Below are 13461 nucleotides of genomic sequence, written 5' to 3'. Positions count from 1 at the left end.
AGCTATTAAAAGAGTGAAACAAAATATATTCGGTTGCACTTCATTAGGTATCTCTTTTGCACTTAAGCAATATAGTTTCTGAAAAGAGACTGATACATCTTATATAAGGAAATGTATTGAAACGATTTTTGTAAACATGTCCTTTCAAGTTCGTTTTCTCTTACTGGTTTTTGAACTGTTTAACTGCACAATTCGGACTATAAAATTCCAGAGCGACGTGATACTGACCTGTTTTGGTAAAAAAAAAATGTGTTTGTAAAACGTCCCACTTTGTCGGTTACCACTGAGAGGTTTACTTGTATCTTTATATGAATAAACCATAGATTTAGAATTATTAAACTAGATTGTTTAGTTAGGTCAAAAAGTGTGTCCACATGAGAGGTAATTGTTTGGGCTGGTGTCCCTCTCGCACTTACTGACAATGTCAACATTATTCAGTGACGTCATCACTGTCATAAATTGGGGATACCAGTCAATTTTAAAAGTTACTACTAAATCTACTAACACCCAATTGAAAGTATTTTTTAATTATACAAATCTTTGAATAACTGGCATCAAAATAATTACATTATAATTATTTTCAAATTTTTTGAAATATATCGAAACCCTAGTTTGAATATAACATTAAAATAAAATAAGAAGTTATAAAGTCAGGTAATATACAGATAAAAATACTACTAATATGGGAACCTCATTAACACTGGCAACACGTGCGAGAGGGACACCAGCCCAAACAATGCCCTCTCATGTGGACCGTTTTCGCTAGTCTGATACGATCGACTTTCTGTTTCAGTAATAAGGTTATTTTCGTATGGCAAAAAATGTGATTGAGCTGTCCCCTGTAAAGGTCTTTGGAATAAACTGACAAGCGGTTTTATAGCAATCGACAAAGTGGGACGTTTTCCCGTGCACACTCACATTATGTCTCTGTCATACAATGTGGTATCGCTGTGACATTTTATAACGATTTCTTTGAATTAGGCCCGTAGATATTGTCAGCCTTGTATATTTTTTACATTCTCCTTTTTTGTTTAACTAAATAGATTTTTTAGATATGAGATTAAATACATTAACAAATTTAATTAAATACAATTATGTGTATTGTAAATATTTTGCCTAGCCCTAAATGATCATGAGTTGACCTTTATGATTATTCTTATAGATCTTAATGTATTATCATAGAAAAAAAGTAAGAAGACGTATAAAGTGGAGTAATATAACTACGGTATCTGAATGCTAAACAAGATGGTCATGTAGGTATTTTGTATCAATGTTGTTAGCAATAGGTACTATTCGCTTAAAATTAAAAAAAATCTATACAGGCTACAACTGCTGACTCTGCTATGTATGAAAATTCCAATACAAGACAGTAATTTTTAATGCAAGAAACATACTGCTAAAAAGTAACTATACTAAATAATGATACACCGCCACCTAACGCTGTCAAAACCAAACATAAAATACTATACATATATTTCTCCATTTTATGCTTTCTTACCTATGTGAATAAGGCAATAGTTAGGTTAGGCTAAGGTGCAAATGTTCCTATGAGTGTAAGAATATCTGAGTAGCATATATGTGTGTACAGTCGACCATAATAGCTCTAGCCTTGTTAAGTGTCAGTATTTCGGAGATTTTTCTATTAACATACAAGTACGGTATCAAAATATACATATTTCAATTACTTGGGTGTATTATTGGTGACTTAGATAACGTTTTCGGTGATTTCCTCGGTTGTCGTGTCCACGGATTTTGAGTCGCAGTTTATTCTTTTTATTTCTGAAAACATAAGTTCACAAATCAGAGTTCTATATTTACCTAATCTTTTAGATAAGTTGTGAAAGTAATAGAGGCGCCACCGTCTATGTAAACCGCTTTGCAGGTGGCAACTATTTTGACACTTCTGTGTGAGAAAAGTAAGTGTAAAAAAATAGTTCAATTTCTACTGTTTTTTTTACCAAGCTGTTCTATAGAAACAGGTGTGTGGGTTTTTACCTCTTCGCCTAAGGAATATTTCTAGTCCAAGTATCGGCAGCGTCAAAGCATAAAAACTCAGCAATAGTCTAAAGGCGGGTGCCACGTCGCTAAGTCGCACGGTGTTGAACATGGCAGCACTAGCGCCGCAGCGGGGACGCTCTGGAACTAATCTCCGCGCCGAACGGCTCTGCACTCCCACTTCCATTATGCGGTTAGCACTGTAGGATAGATGATAAGGTATATTATAACCGTCCTAATCATAAACGTCCACTAAAGTTATCAAGCCGATAAAGTTCGTTTGTCCCTTTCTGTCACACCAATACGTCGGAAAGGGGCAGACGAACTTTATCGGCTTGATAACTTTAGTGAACGTTTATGAATAAGGGGGTAAAGCTATAGCTGGACATACAACTCTCCTGTCTACTGAATTAAAAATATGAAACTGACTCAAACATAATCTATGCACGACTTTATAGACCGAAAACTAGATAGCGCTGCAATCGTTTGGGTTCAAATTACCAATTTAAAATAGAATACTTACAAGTTGGTGGATCTAAGGGAATTGAGTTTGTTCACAGAAACAAAATAAACTGAAATCTGTAACATACATACACCATCCTAATAAATAGCCATCGATAAACAGGAAAAGAGAAAATATAGAAGTTGGATCTTATTTAGCGCCCTCTGCAGAGGGAATTCGGCATTTGCTCTACGTACCCGATCCTAAGCATCTCCTTGATAGGCGTGGTCTGCGAGAATCCGATGAAGGGCGAGGTGGTCGACATGTACTTGATGAAGCCGAGGTTGCACTTCTCGTCCTCGAGAAACGTCTTCTGGATCTGGTCGAAGCCTGCCGTCTGCTCCACGTGGAACGCGAACATGCCCTGGATGTAAAGATCATTTTCATCAGACATTGCTATGCTGCTCTGTTTACATATTTAAGATATTTCCTATACTCAATTTACATACTTTGGTGGTTTGAGCTGTAGGTACGCCGCTTTGGTGTGGTGATACAGTGTCTATTTATTCCCTAGGCGCTGGCCTCATTTTGTGTTTAATTTTATGGAGTCAAATTTGTTCTAACGGCAGCCGCTAACATTAATACTAGACATTTCATATTAAGATGACGTGCCGGTAGGTAAGTCAATAGAAGTTTTCCGTTCGCCTCTAAAGCATCAAGCGGTTAGCGTTCAACCTTGAAATACCTACTTACCTCTCTAACTTTGCGTATGCCATCTTCGACGCTGAGGTATCCTTTTTTCCCTTGCGAGTTAATTTTGCGATCAGCTAGAAGACGATGAATTGGGCGTGACTCGTGCTGAAAAAAGATTCCAATTGTAAGAACCTATTGCTAAAAGTGGGTTATGATACTTAAGTGTGTGCTCGCCTGACAGATCGTGTATAATGAAAAAATCTTAAGGGCCACTTTCACCAACGAAAATGGAGGGTTAACCCATTTTATATGGATTTTGACAGCACACTAACCCTCAGTTAAGGCCCTTAGCCCACTTGCACCAACGAAAATGGAGGGTTGACCCACAACTTTATATGGAATTTGACAGATAAGCCCATTAACCCTGAGTTAAGTGGTTGGTGCAAGTGGGCCTAAGGGAGTTAAGAACTATGAAGTTACCCCGAACATCTGCCAAGCATACACGACATCTTGCGAGCCACACGCCACGGGGGACGTCAGCAGAGTCTCGACATTGTTGATGTCGTTGGTGGGCGACTGCAGTAGCGCCACCACGTTGGCGGAGTACGCCGTGTATAGGAACATGAACGCCATAAGTCCCAGCAGTAGAATTTGCCGGCCTGTGGCATAAAAATGGTATCGAAAATTTTCGTGGATTTGCAGTCTACAAATTTCTCATTTCTGTTCAACAAAAACAAGCTCTATTACCATGTTTCAAGATCGATGTCATTTTAGGTCCCTTTTATCGGTCCAAATCCAAAACCCTATATAGTTCTAGGCTATCATGAAGCTCAAGTACCTACTACGAGAGATCCTTTTTTTTGGGACTCCCGAGCCTGCACGAGCTACACTGAACCAGACTATCAGGTCACTGACACATTCGCAAGGGGTCTTCGTTGTATTTTAGGACTACCAAAAGGATTTCCTTACAAGTATTTGGATCCCGTATGAAAGAAGTACATACACAATCTAGTTATTATTTTCACAAATAAGTTACTACACATCGAATTTGTATATCTATTTTCCATCGCATGGTGATGCATTAATTTGAATACCAGTTTGGTTTGTTTTTGCACTTACACAACTTGTGTTCAGAGGTATCCAAGATCAATTTTGAACCAGCAAGAGACTAGTTACAATGGTCAGTAGGGTAATCAATAAAAACAATAAATTTAGTTGTCCAGTATATTAAAACTTAGTACAATCTCTGGGGCGGGCCCATCGTGGACTTCATGTGGAGCGAGCGGACGTTCTGCCAGTGCTTCTTGAGCAGAGACACCAGGAAGTTGATGGAGAGATGCACGTTCTGCGCCAGCTCGTCCGGGGTCATGTCCACGTGGCCAACAGCCACCGACAAACACAGTACCTGGAAGAATTATATTTCAGTTAGTTATGTGTGGTGTAGCAAGAAATTTTTCATTGCACTTTACAATTGTGTACTACATAGAATATTTAGGGATATAATTAGGAAACATCAGGTGGCCTTATCAGTAAAAAGCTACCTCTTTCACACAAAACTTTGGGTAGTGGAAACCTCATGTTAAAATTGGTTATCAAATTGTTGCTATTAGATTGAGTAGATATTAACCTCTCGCATGCCGCGATTATTTTTATGCCGATCAGGTTTTGAGATGTACTGTAAGTCTTGAATTTGGAACTTTATTTATTTCTAGAATTTAACTTAAATTTGTACAAGTACACCTGCCTCACAAGGTTAAGAAAACTAAAAAATATATTACCTTCTTCATCTGGAACTTGATGGTGGCCTTGACCTCATCGATCTTCTGCGTCATGGACTCCTGGTGGGAGAGCAGACCAGGGAACTTGCCAGCCTTGTTCAGACCGGGGCCCAGCAGACGCGGGATCTGTTTGATCAGGGATTCTGATGCAAGGAAAGCATCATATCTGGAAAAAGTAAAATTTAATGTTAATAAATTGAAATCTACCTTATCGAGTTGTACATGCGAATTGGGGTATGTTGCGGCCATCTTATGCGATGTTCTCAAGTAAAAGGTACCACATGGTACCATTAACACATTTTTTTCTTATTAACACTTCTTATCAATTTAATTAAGACAGACATCCCACAGTTATGTTACTAGTCCTCGCCAATATACTGTCCTCACTATTTCCCATACCAGTCAGAGTGTGACCGGAAAATTAGATTTAAATATGCAGCTGTTAATATTATCACTTACTTCTTAGCTAGTTTCTTGACAAGCTTCTTGTTCTTGTTGAGCTTCTTCAAAGCCTCGGCGTCCATGCACGGAACATCCAGGTTCTTGGCCTCGTCGCAGTGCTGTTGGTCTCCCAGAATGCACACCTGCATCTTCGGCCGGGGGATGTACTTTAGCCTGAAATGCATTTGACATTTTAGAAACAAGTACAAGATGTCGAATTTTTAATTAACATTTTTAGGGGCATCAGTGAAAGTTGTTCATCAAAGTATTTTCATTAGATAATACATGCAATATTAGACATCATTTAGTTGCATTATTGTTTTTGATCGGACTTTTGAGGGCTAAAAATGCGCTCAAAAACATGTGCCAAATTGTACTAAGACAATGATAAGTAATAGAAGGCTTACCACTCCTTTATAACCTCAAAAAAGTTAGCCGGAGAGCCGAAGCTCGCCTACCCGATATTTAAAGACTCTGGGTGGAGTCCCGTCAGCATTGAGCCAACTCCCTGTATTTCACCACTCTGGTGGTCGCATGGCGACCACAAAAATGTTTAGTACAGGTAAACGTACTTGACGGTGCCAGAGAAACGCTTGTCCTTTTGGGGGTCATAGTTCTTCAGACCGATCTGGATTTCAACTGTCTCCAGGAAGCGGCGCTTCTTGTCCTTTGACGACTGAAGCACGGCGTTGACGCACTCATAGAGCGTATCACGGGATACTTTCGACCTAAAATAAGGTTAACATCGATTACACTTTATAGGTTATGTCGCCAACGTGTTGAACAAATCATAGTAATTTGTAATCTACATTGATTGAAAAACATTACTACAGTATTAGATCACTTGTAAACAAGTGCGGATAATTGCAATTCCTAATAAATTGTATTTAAAATAATGAAGAAACTTACGACATTGTCGACGAATAAACCACTCCTCACGAAAGTGACAACAGAAAGAAAGAACGCGTAATGGCCGAACCGAACCGAAGTGGGGGGCAGTGTTGCCAGATTATAATTCTGTAAATCTGTAGGCTGCGGCCAAAATATCCGTAGAATTCCGTAGATTGCAATTTAAAAAATCCGTAGTTCTACAGACTTTTCTTTTAAGTTTTTATGGCCGATTCCGTATCTTGAAAAAGCGGAAAATTAAAAAAAAATAGGATAATTAAAAGACACGAAGAATTAAAATTTCGCGCCTTTTTACTGTGACACACCTCTGTTTGACAGACTATATTGAAGCATAAATAATGAGTAATGAAAAGTAGAAGTGTATGTAGCACTTCTACTTTTTCGCCATATTATTAGTTACAGTGCGTACCTACCAAAGGTATTGGTACGCTTCAATTCCGTTCCCTTTTACTACATTAGTGTAGCCTTAGAAAGTTAGATCTTGTACAGCGTGAGCGGCGTGTAACGAAACGCAAAAGTATAAATAGTCGCTATAGTCCGAAGCGTGACAGACGGGAATCACGTTTCGTTATTAGCAATAACTCACAATATCTTTATTGCTTACATGTATAATTTAGTAAAAAATTGTGTTTATTGGAATTCCGTAGAAATTTCAAAAAAATCCGTAGGTCTGTGTTGAAGCCCCGAAATCCGTAGATCTACAGACTTTTCCGTAGATCTGGCTACGCTGGTGGGGGGCGAAACACAGTGTTGCCAGATTCGATTTTCGAAAATCCTGATCGGTGCTATAATTCCTTAGATTTTAATAAAAGCATACAGAGGAAAAAAAGACATAGGTTCTTCAATGAATCACAGTAGTCACAGTAAGTGGCTATGAAAAGTAATATAAATTACTGATTGCTGACGTGTAATTATACACGGTGTTTCCGGTATCACTCAAAACCTCAGACACCCCAACTGATTTTTATTTTTTTAAACTCATCTAGAGTATTCATCTTTTAATCTGATCGTTACTTTTTTTTAAATTGAATTTTTAATTTTCTGTTCAGCTCTACTTGACTTTTAGCTCTACACTCAATAAAGTAATTGCTAACTACCATCATAAACCATAACACTATTTATTTGTGTACGTTACTGCAACGACATAAGGTTTACCAATAGACAGCTAAGATGTCACTGTAAAACACTTTAAAGCTTTGTCACAGTAAACTTCAAATTGGACAGGTAATCGCAGTAAGCAAATAAACTCAATATTCAAAATGACAAGGTTGTAATTAGGTACGAGTTCAATTTGTTATGACTTATGATAAACATTAAAATTAAACTGACAAACAACGTCAAACTAGTAGCGGAAAAAATAATAGTCCAAGTAACCGGCCAGTATTAATACCCCTAAATACTGAAAAAAGGTAAACAACCTCTTAGCAATGCGATATACACAATGTTGTATTACGAGTACAATAGAATGGGCACGTAAAAAATAATTAATAATACTAAATTAAATAAAAATATTACCCCCATCAAGATATAGCTCAATCGATTCTACTCTCGATTCTGAACAAACTGTTTTCAGGTTTTTAGTGTTAAGTGAAACACGGTGTAGAATTTAAAAGGTCAGTGACAACTAGTAGAGTCTGTAAAAGCTTGGAAAGAGAAGAGTCGTGCATTATATAAGATACAATATATATCAGTGTATTTATATTCTACAACTCTTCTCTTTCTGGTCAGACTAAAGAAGAACACCCCCAAATATGATCACATGTTGTCCGACTTGAATAGAGATCTTAGCTTTCATGATTCTCCTTCACTCCGTGAAAAATAAATTCTCAAAAAAATGTATAATAAAAATTTGGTAACAAAAAAGGTGCGTCTGACACTGTCTGAATACGAAACAATATTTTTTTTAATTAGGCTATAATATCGTGAATCTCCGGATTTCTTCTTAGGTGTGGCAATACTGACGAGGTGCGCATGCGCGTCACTTTATTTTTTTCCACAGGATTCCAACTTTTTTGCCACAAATAAATTAATAGTTGTTATGCTGGTAGTAGTGAAAACTCTAGCATTTTAATATGGATTTTTGTCGGTAAGAATAAAAATATTGATCAAGATGGGGAGAGTTGGCTTCTCATACAAAAAAAAATATTTTGCGTCCTTTTCTGACAAAATTTTACAAAAAAAATGTGTGTTTTTGTTAATTATTAAGTTTACATAAATGGATTTATCGACTTACTGGCCATCGAAAGTGGATCAGCTGCAGTTCCTTGTTGAAACACTAAACACAGCGTATCAAAAAACCCATCGGACATTTTTTGAAGCCATGACTTGCTCTCGTAATTCTTCTGTGAATAACAATATCAGCAGCTAGTATGAGTTTAGGTACTTAGTAGGCTTAGTATCAGCAGCTAGTATGAGTTTAGGCACTTAGTAGATAGAGTAGACTTTACCACACACACACACACACACACAAGGGTGCGCGCCCACGGGCGACAAAGTTGGTCGGCGACTTACATATTACAATTTTCTCCGACCGTCCTTAGTCTGGGATCGGTCTGAAAAGCAGCGCCGCGCCGGGCATATTGTCCCGGCACACGCTGAGACCGAAACCCTTTGCCCAGTACAAAAAAATTATCCCTTTACTCACTATCATAATGGGCATAACTCATGTAATAGTTTTTAATAATTGCATGTATTTTGTTGTAACTGTATGTATAATAAGGCAATAAATTTTTCTTATTCTTATTCTTATATTTGTATGAAAAGTTGCGTCGCTTCGTGAGCGCACTTTCATACTAGCCCATGGTCGCGACAAAAAAGTCGCTTCGAAAAGTCGCTCGTGGGCGCACCTTCTAACAAAACTCAAAAGTTTACCCAGAGATGACACAGCTAAACCAATTATTGGGACCAAAAACTTCCCTATTTTAAAATCCTTACAGTCGTTTCTGAGGTTGCGTAAATGTATTTCTACGTGCATACAAGAATTGCTCATTTAATCGTACACGATTATTTTAGTAGTTGATCTTACCATACGATCCTCTCCAAAATAAGACAAGAATAAAGTAGCAGTTGATAATACAATCAGAACTACGGTTGACATCCAAACTCCAATGCCAAAAGGTAGAACGTAGATGTTAGTGACCGAAGCAAGTGACGGCTTCTTGAACACAAACATGGCTTCGATCTTCGACGGAGCCAGGACGTAGTTCACGTGTTTTACTCGTTCCTTCTGTGCTATCATGCAGGATCCTGCGGGAAATTAAGATTATTCTTCTATGGATTAATCAAAGATCTTTACACGGGATAGCTCAATCACATTTTTTGCCATACGAAATTTAACCTTATTACTGAAACAGAAAGTCGATCGTATCAGACTAGCGAAAACGGTCCACATGAGAGGGCACTGTTTGGGCTGGTGTCCCTCTCGCACGTGTTGCCAGTGTTAATGAGGTTCCCATATTAGTAGTATTTTTATCTGTATATTACCTGACTTTATAACTTCTTATTTTATTTTAATGTTATATTCAATCTAGGGTTTCGATATATTTCAAAAAATTTGGAAATAATTATAATGTAATTATTTTGATGCCAGTAAATCAAAGATATGTATAATTAAAAAATATGTTCAAATGGGTATTAGTAGATTTGGTAATAACTTTGAAAATTGACTGGTATCCCCAATGTATGACAGTGATGACGTCACTGACTAATGTTGACATTGTCAATAAGTGCGAGAGGGACACCAGCCCAAACAATTACCTCTCATGTGGACACACTTTTTGACCTAACTAAACAATCTAGTTTAATAATTCTAAATCTATGGGATTCATTTCAACAAAATAAAAACATATCTAATAACAATATTGGCGTAGGGATGTGACGACCCCATCGCCCATTGGTTTTACCAGTGCAATCAGTCAACGCAGGGCAGCTTGTTGCGAGCTGTTGGGGAACAGCGACCCCACGTACCCGAGTGCTCCTGGGGAGTTCTGTTACCCGTAAGGCGGGTGGGTGGGACAGGACTCTCTACCTCTGGCTTGCCTTGGCTGGCCGTCCAGAGTGGGGTCGTTAGGGTTTCATGCTCCAGGGGTGGAAGTGAAAATTTGCATAAGACGCGAGTTGGTACAGTGGCTTAACAGCTACTGGGCAGAAAGCGGTGTACACCTCTCGACACCCTTGAGTTCTCACACCGGTGTTGCCCTTGAGCCATCTTAGATGTCGCTTTTTGTGGGGGCCCATCTTGTGGGGACGAGTCACCGTCTGCCGGAAATAAAATTGGATACCGTTTTATTAGGCAGGCGTCCGGTTTTTTATCCATAGCCCAGTATTTAGTCCATCACTTTCATCAAAATAGACCAGTTCATTTTAGATTCCATTAACTCTCAAATAGTCCTTACACCCTGGCGGGTGTTGACTCTGCGTGTGTCCCATGATACGGGCAAGGGCAACATCCGCTCGGTGTACCCCTTACATTTCATTAAAGTGTCGAAAGGGCCTCTACGCGTTGGCTTCGGCCCCGCGCACGCCTCCCAAAGGTCCGGAACACCATTGTTCCGTGATGGGAAAGACATACAAATTATAAATGGATTATTTTTGCGTAGTGTGAGATTTGAACTCACCAAACTATACAAGTTGAACCTCAACTCTTAAGTGCAACATACTCATCCAAGAGGGTGCGTCTTGAACTTATCAAACTCTTGGATGAGACTTGAACTCATCAAACTTTTCGAACATCATCGTTCGTAGACGTAATTATCTGCTAATTAAAAATGATTTTAAAATAAAAAACATTTTCGTAACCGGCTATATCCGCCCGTCCATCCTGCATTTCTCGGACGATACCGTCCCATCGGCCGTCCGGCTGTAGATAACCCCACGATGTGGTCCGATTCAGCACTTTGGTCCCGTTCACCCACTCGACGAGGTGCGAGCACATGTAGTACGCCAACTTTGTCATGGTGTCCCGTTCGCGGTGCCTGAAAGAATGTTACGAGCAATGGTGCATTTCTTCGTTTCTTTTCTTCCAAGTAGAAATCATGCGGGCTAGCATTGCTTGCGTTATCTATCGCATCTACCTAGCGCAACTTGAAGTATGAACTCGCGCGCGAGAGCTCAAGTTGTGCTAAACAGCCATAAATAGATAAAGAGTGGAATGGAATAGTTATACGTGGCGTGGTTCAACGTGGGTTCAACAAATCAACAGTTAGTTTATATAGGGACATGAGGGCTTCCTCTTGGCTTCCTCAGACATTGCAGATGATGCAGTCCCTAAAGACATTGCGCTTTGCTGCATTATTGAGTGTCTACGCTTACAGATAGTCAGGCAAATCTTCTGGCTGTGCAGTAAGACTGTTGGCATGACCGCACCCGCGCCGCAGCACTACAGTCAGCGCCGGTCAGGCTAGTCAGACTCAGGCTCTGTGGCCTGCTGCAATATGCTGCAGTGTCAAATGTACCATTGGTCTATGCTTACAAATAGTCCGGCAAGTCCTCTAGCGTCTGGTTGTGAAGAAAAAATATCGACAAGACCACACCACCGCCACACAGGTCAGTTAATAAAGACTCCGTGTCTTGCTGCGGTGGTTCCTACAGTGTCTAACTGTCTATACTTACAGATAGTCAGGCAAGTCTTCCAACGTCTCGTTGTGCAGTAGGACGGTTGGCACGACCACATCAGCTCCCTGCAGGTCGTGCCGCCGAACTGCCGCCGGCGCCGGCCGCGGTCGGTCGAAACCGGACGGCGTCCATACTCCGAAGTCCTCCCATATTAAAGGGAGGTGGGCCTTTATTTTATACACTGCAGGGATTATATAAATAGGGCAGGTATATGACAAATATGTAGTTGTAAGTAAGAAGATTTCATAGTATGTACTTACTTATGTAATATTTGTAACTGTATTTTTGTAAATAAATATTTTATCGTTGTTATCGTTAATAAAAAAAAACGTATACCTAATTTCGTTTGCTCTCGTGATTCTAGATAGTTTATCAAGTATTTGTGACATTCTCTAGTAAAAGGTACCAGTATCAAATAGGGTACTTGACTACCATTCAAATCGGCTTTTTTCGAGCTGTTACTATAACTAATAATTACTACTTATAGAATTTATATATGATTGATAGAAATTACATTACTTTACCCTTACCTGAATATAAAAGTACACAGATCCTGCGTCGAAATGTAACATAGACCTCCGTGTTTATATCAATATACAGATCAGCGAACTGATTTTCAATGCCTCGTCTATGATCAATGTGATCATTATTCGCTATGGAGTTTACATCATTATAGCGGTCATTATTTGATATGTTACAATGATTATCGATATCATTGGCGAACAGCAGCCATCGACTGGGACTGTTGATCGAGTCATCCTTGATTGCCTTGATAGACGGAAATTGGGCTTGATTAGAATTTAGGTTACCTATAGCCTAATGAAACAGTGTCGTTAATGAAGTTAGCAATGATCAAAGGTTTTCATAGATGATGGCGTTAGAGCTCGCCCCATGGTTGATGATTAACATTTCGCTTAAAGAGCATTCCGGGCGTAAAAATTAAACAAAAATTTGAAATAATTCTAGGGATTGACAGAGTGAGGTATGATGGAGCCATAGGTACATTTCGTTCAGTCAATTCTATTGGCGTATTTCTAGTTTTAGAGTACCTCGCATAGCTAAACTGTGTAATGAAGTGTCGCCTGCAGTGCGGTATTTCCGGACCCATGCGACCTTCAAATCTTCAAGAAAAGAGCGTACAACTATCGTAAAGGCCAACCCTTCTGCTGTTTCGGGTGTCAATGGGTGCCAGTCATCGATTACCATCAGGCGACCTGTCTGCTCGTTTGCCTCCTATCGTTTATAAAAATTAGTATTAAAAACTAAACTACCTTGTACAACAGGTCCCGCGCAGATTCACTGTGCAAGTCTACTAAGTGAACGACATCATCCGTTTCTTTATAAGGTATGTTTTGCGTATTTGGGGCTATTTTAAATAGCTTGTGATCAGTGGCTAGCATCTTGCACATATGCATATGGTCTTCTGAAATACACGAAGGAAAGCAGTTCGGGTAAGTACCTGTACGTGACCTGTACCTACCTGTTCTTTGCTAAATCTTGCCTTATTCGCTAACGTTCACTTGGCGGACGAGAAAAACTACAGTTTGAACTCAAAAAAATAGGTTTTCCCCTCACTAGCTCGGAAACACG

General features: G+C 39.3%; 2 protein-coding genes across 2 annotated transcripts; both read right to left on the bottom strand.

Moving 5' to 3' along the window:
• Window positions 1–822: 822 nt before the first annotated feature.
• Window positions 823–13290, bottom strand: LOC125236571 (glutamate receptor 3-like). The gene is made up of 11 exons (XM_048143421.1): window positions 13143–13290; window positions 12402–12639; window positions 11869–12052; window positions 11056–11231; window positions 9284–9504; window positions 8492–8597; window positions 3611–3789; window positions 3191–3295; window positions 2695–2861; window positions 1996–2195; window positions 823–1779 (listed from the first exon to the last, which is right to left on the bottom strand). The coding sequence occupies exons 1-11, from the start codon at window positions 13284–13286 to the stop codon at window positions 1706–1708; spliced, it is 1794 nt and encodes a 597-aa protein (XP_047999378.1). The 5' UTR covers window positions 13287–13290; the 3' UTR covers window positions 823–1705.
• Window positions 4341–6350, bottom strand: LOC125236572 (60S ribosomal protein L10a). Its single transcript, XM_048143422.1, has 5 exons — window positions 6259–6350; window positions 5922–6077; window positions 5368–5523; window positions 4909–5074; window positions 4341–4535 (listed from the first exon to the last, which is right to left on the bottom strand). Exons 1-5 carry the CDS (start codon window positions 6261–6263, stop codon window positions 4365–4367), a joined length of 654 nt encoding a protein of 217 aa, XP_047999379.1. The 5' UTR covers window positions 6264–6350; the 3' UTR covers window positions 4341–4364.
• Window positions 13291–13461: the final 171 nt, after the last annotated feature.

This window comes from Leguminivora glycinivorella, chromosome 19 (assembly GCF_023078275.1).
Source record: "Leguminivora glycinivorella isolate SPB_JAAS2020 chromosome 19, LegGlyc_1.1, whole genome shotgun sequence".
Lineage (NCBI taxonomy): Eukaryota > Metazoa > Arthropoda > Insecta > Lepidoptera > Tortricidae > Leguminivora > Leguminivora glycinivorella.
Note: the sequence above shows the minus strand (reverse complement) of the source record. Positions and strands in the feature narration are given on the sequence as shown.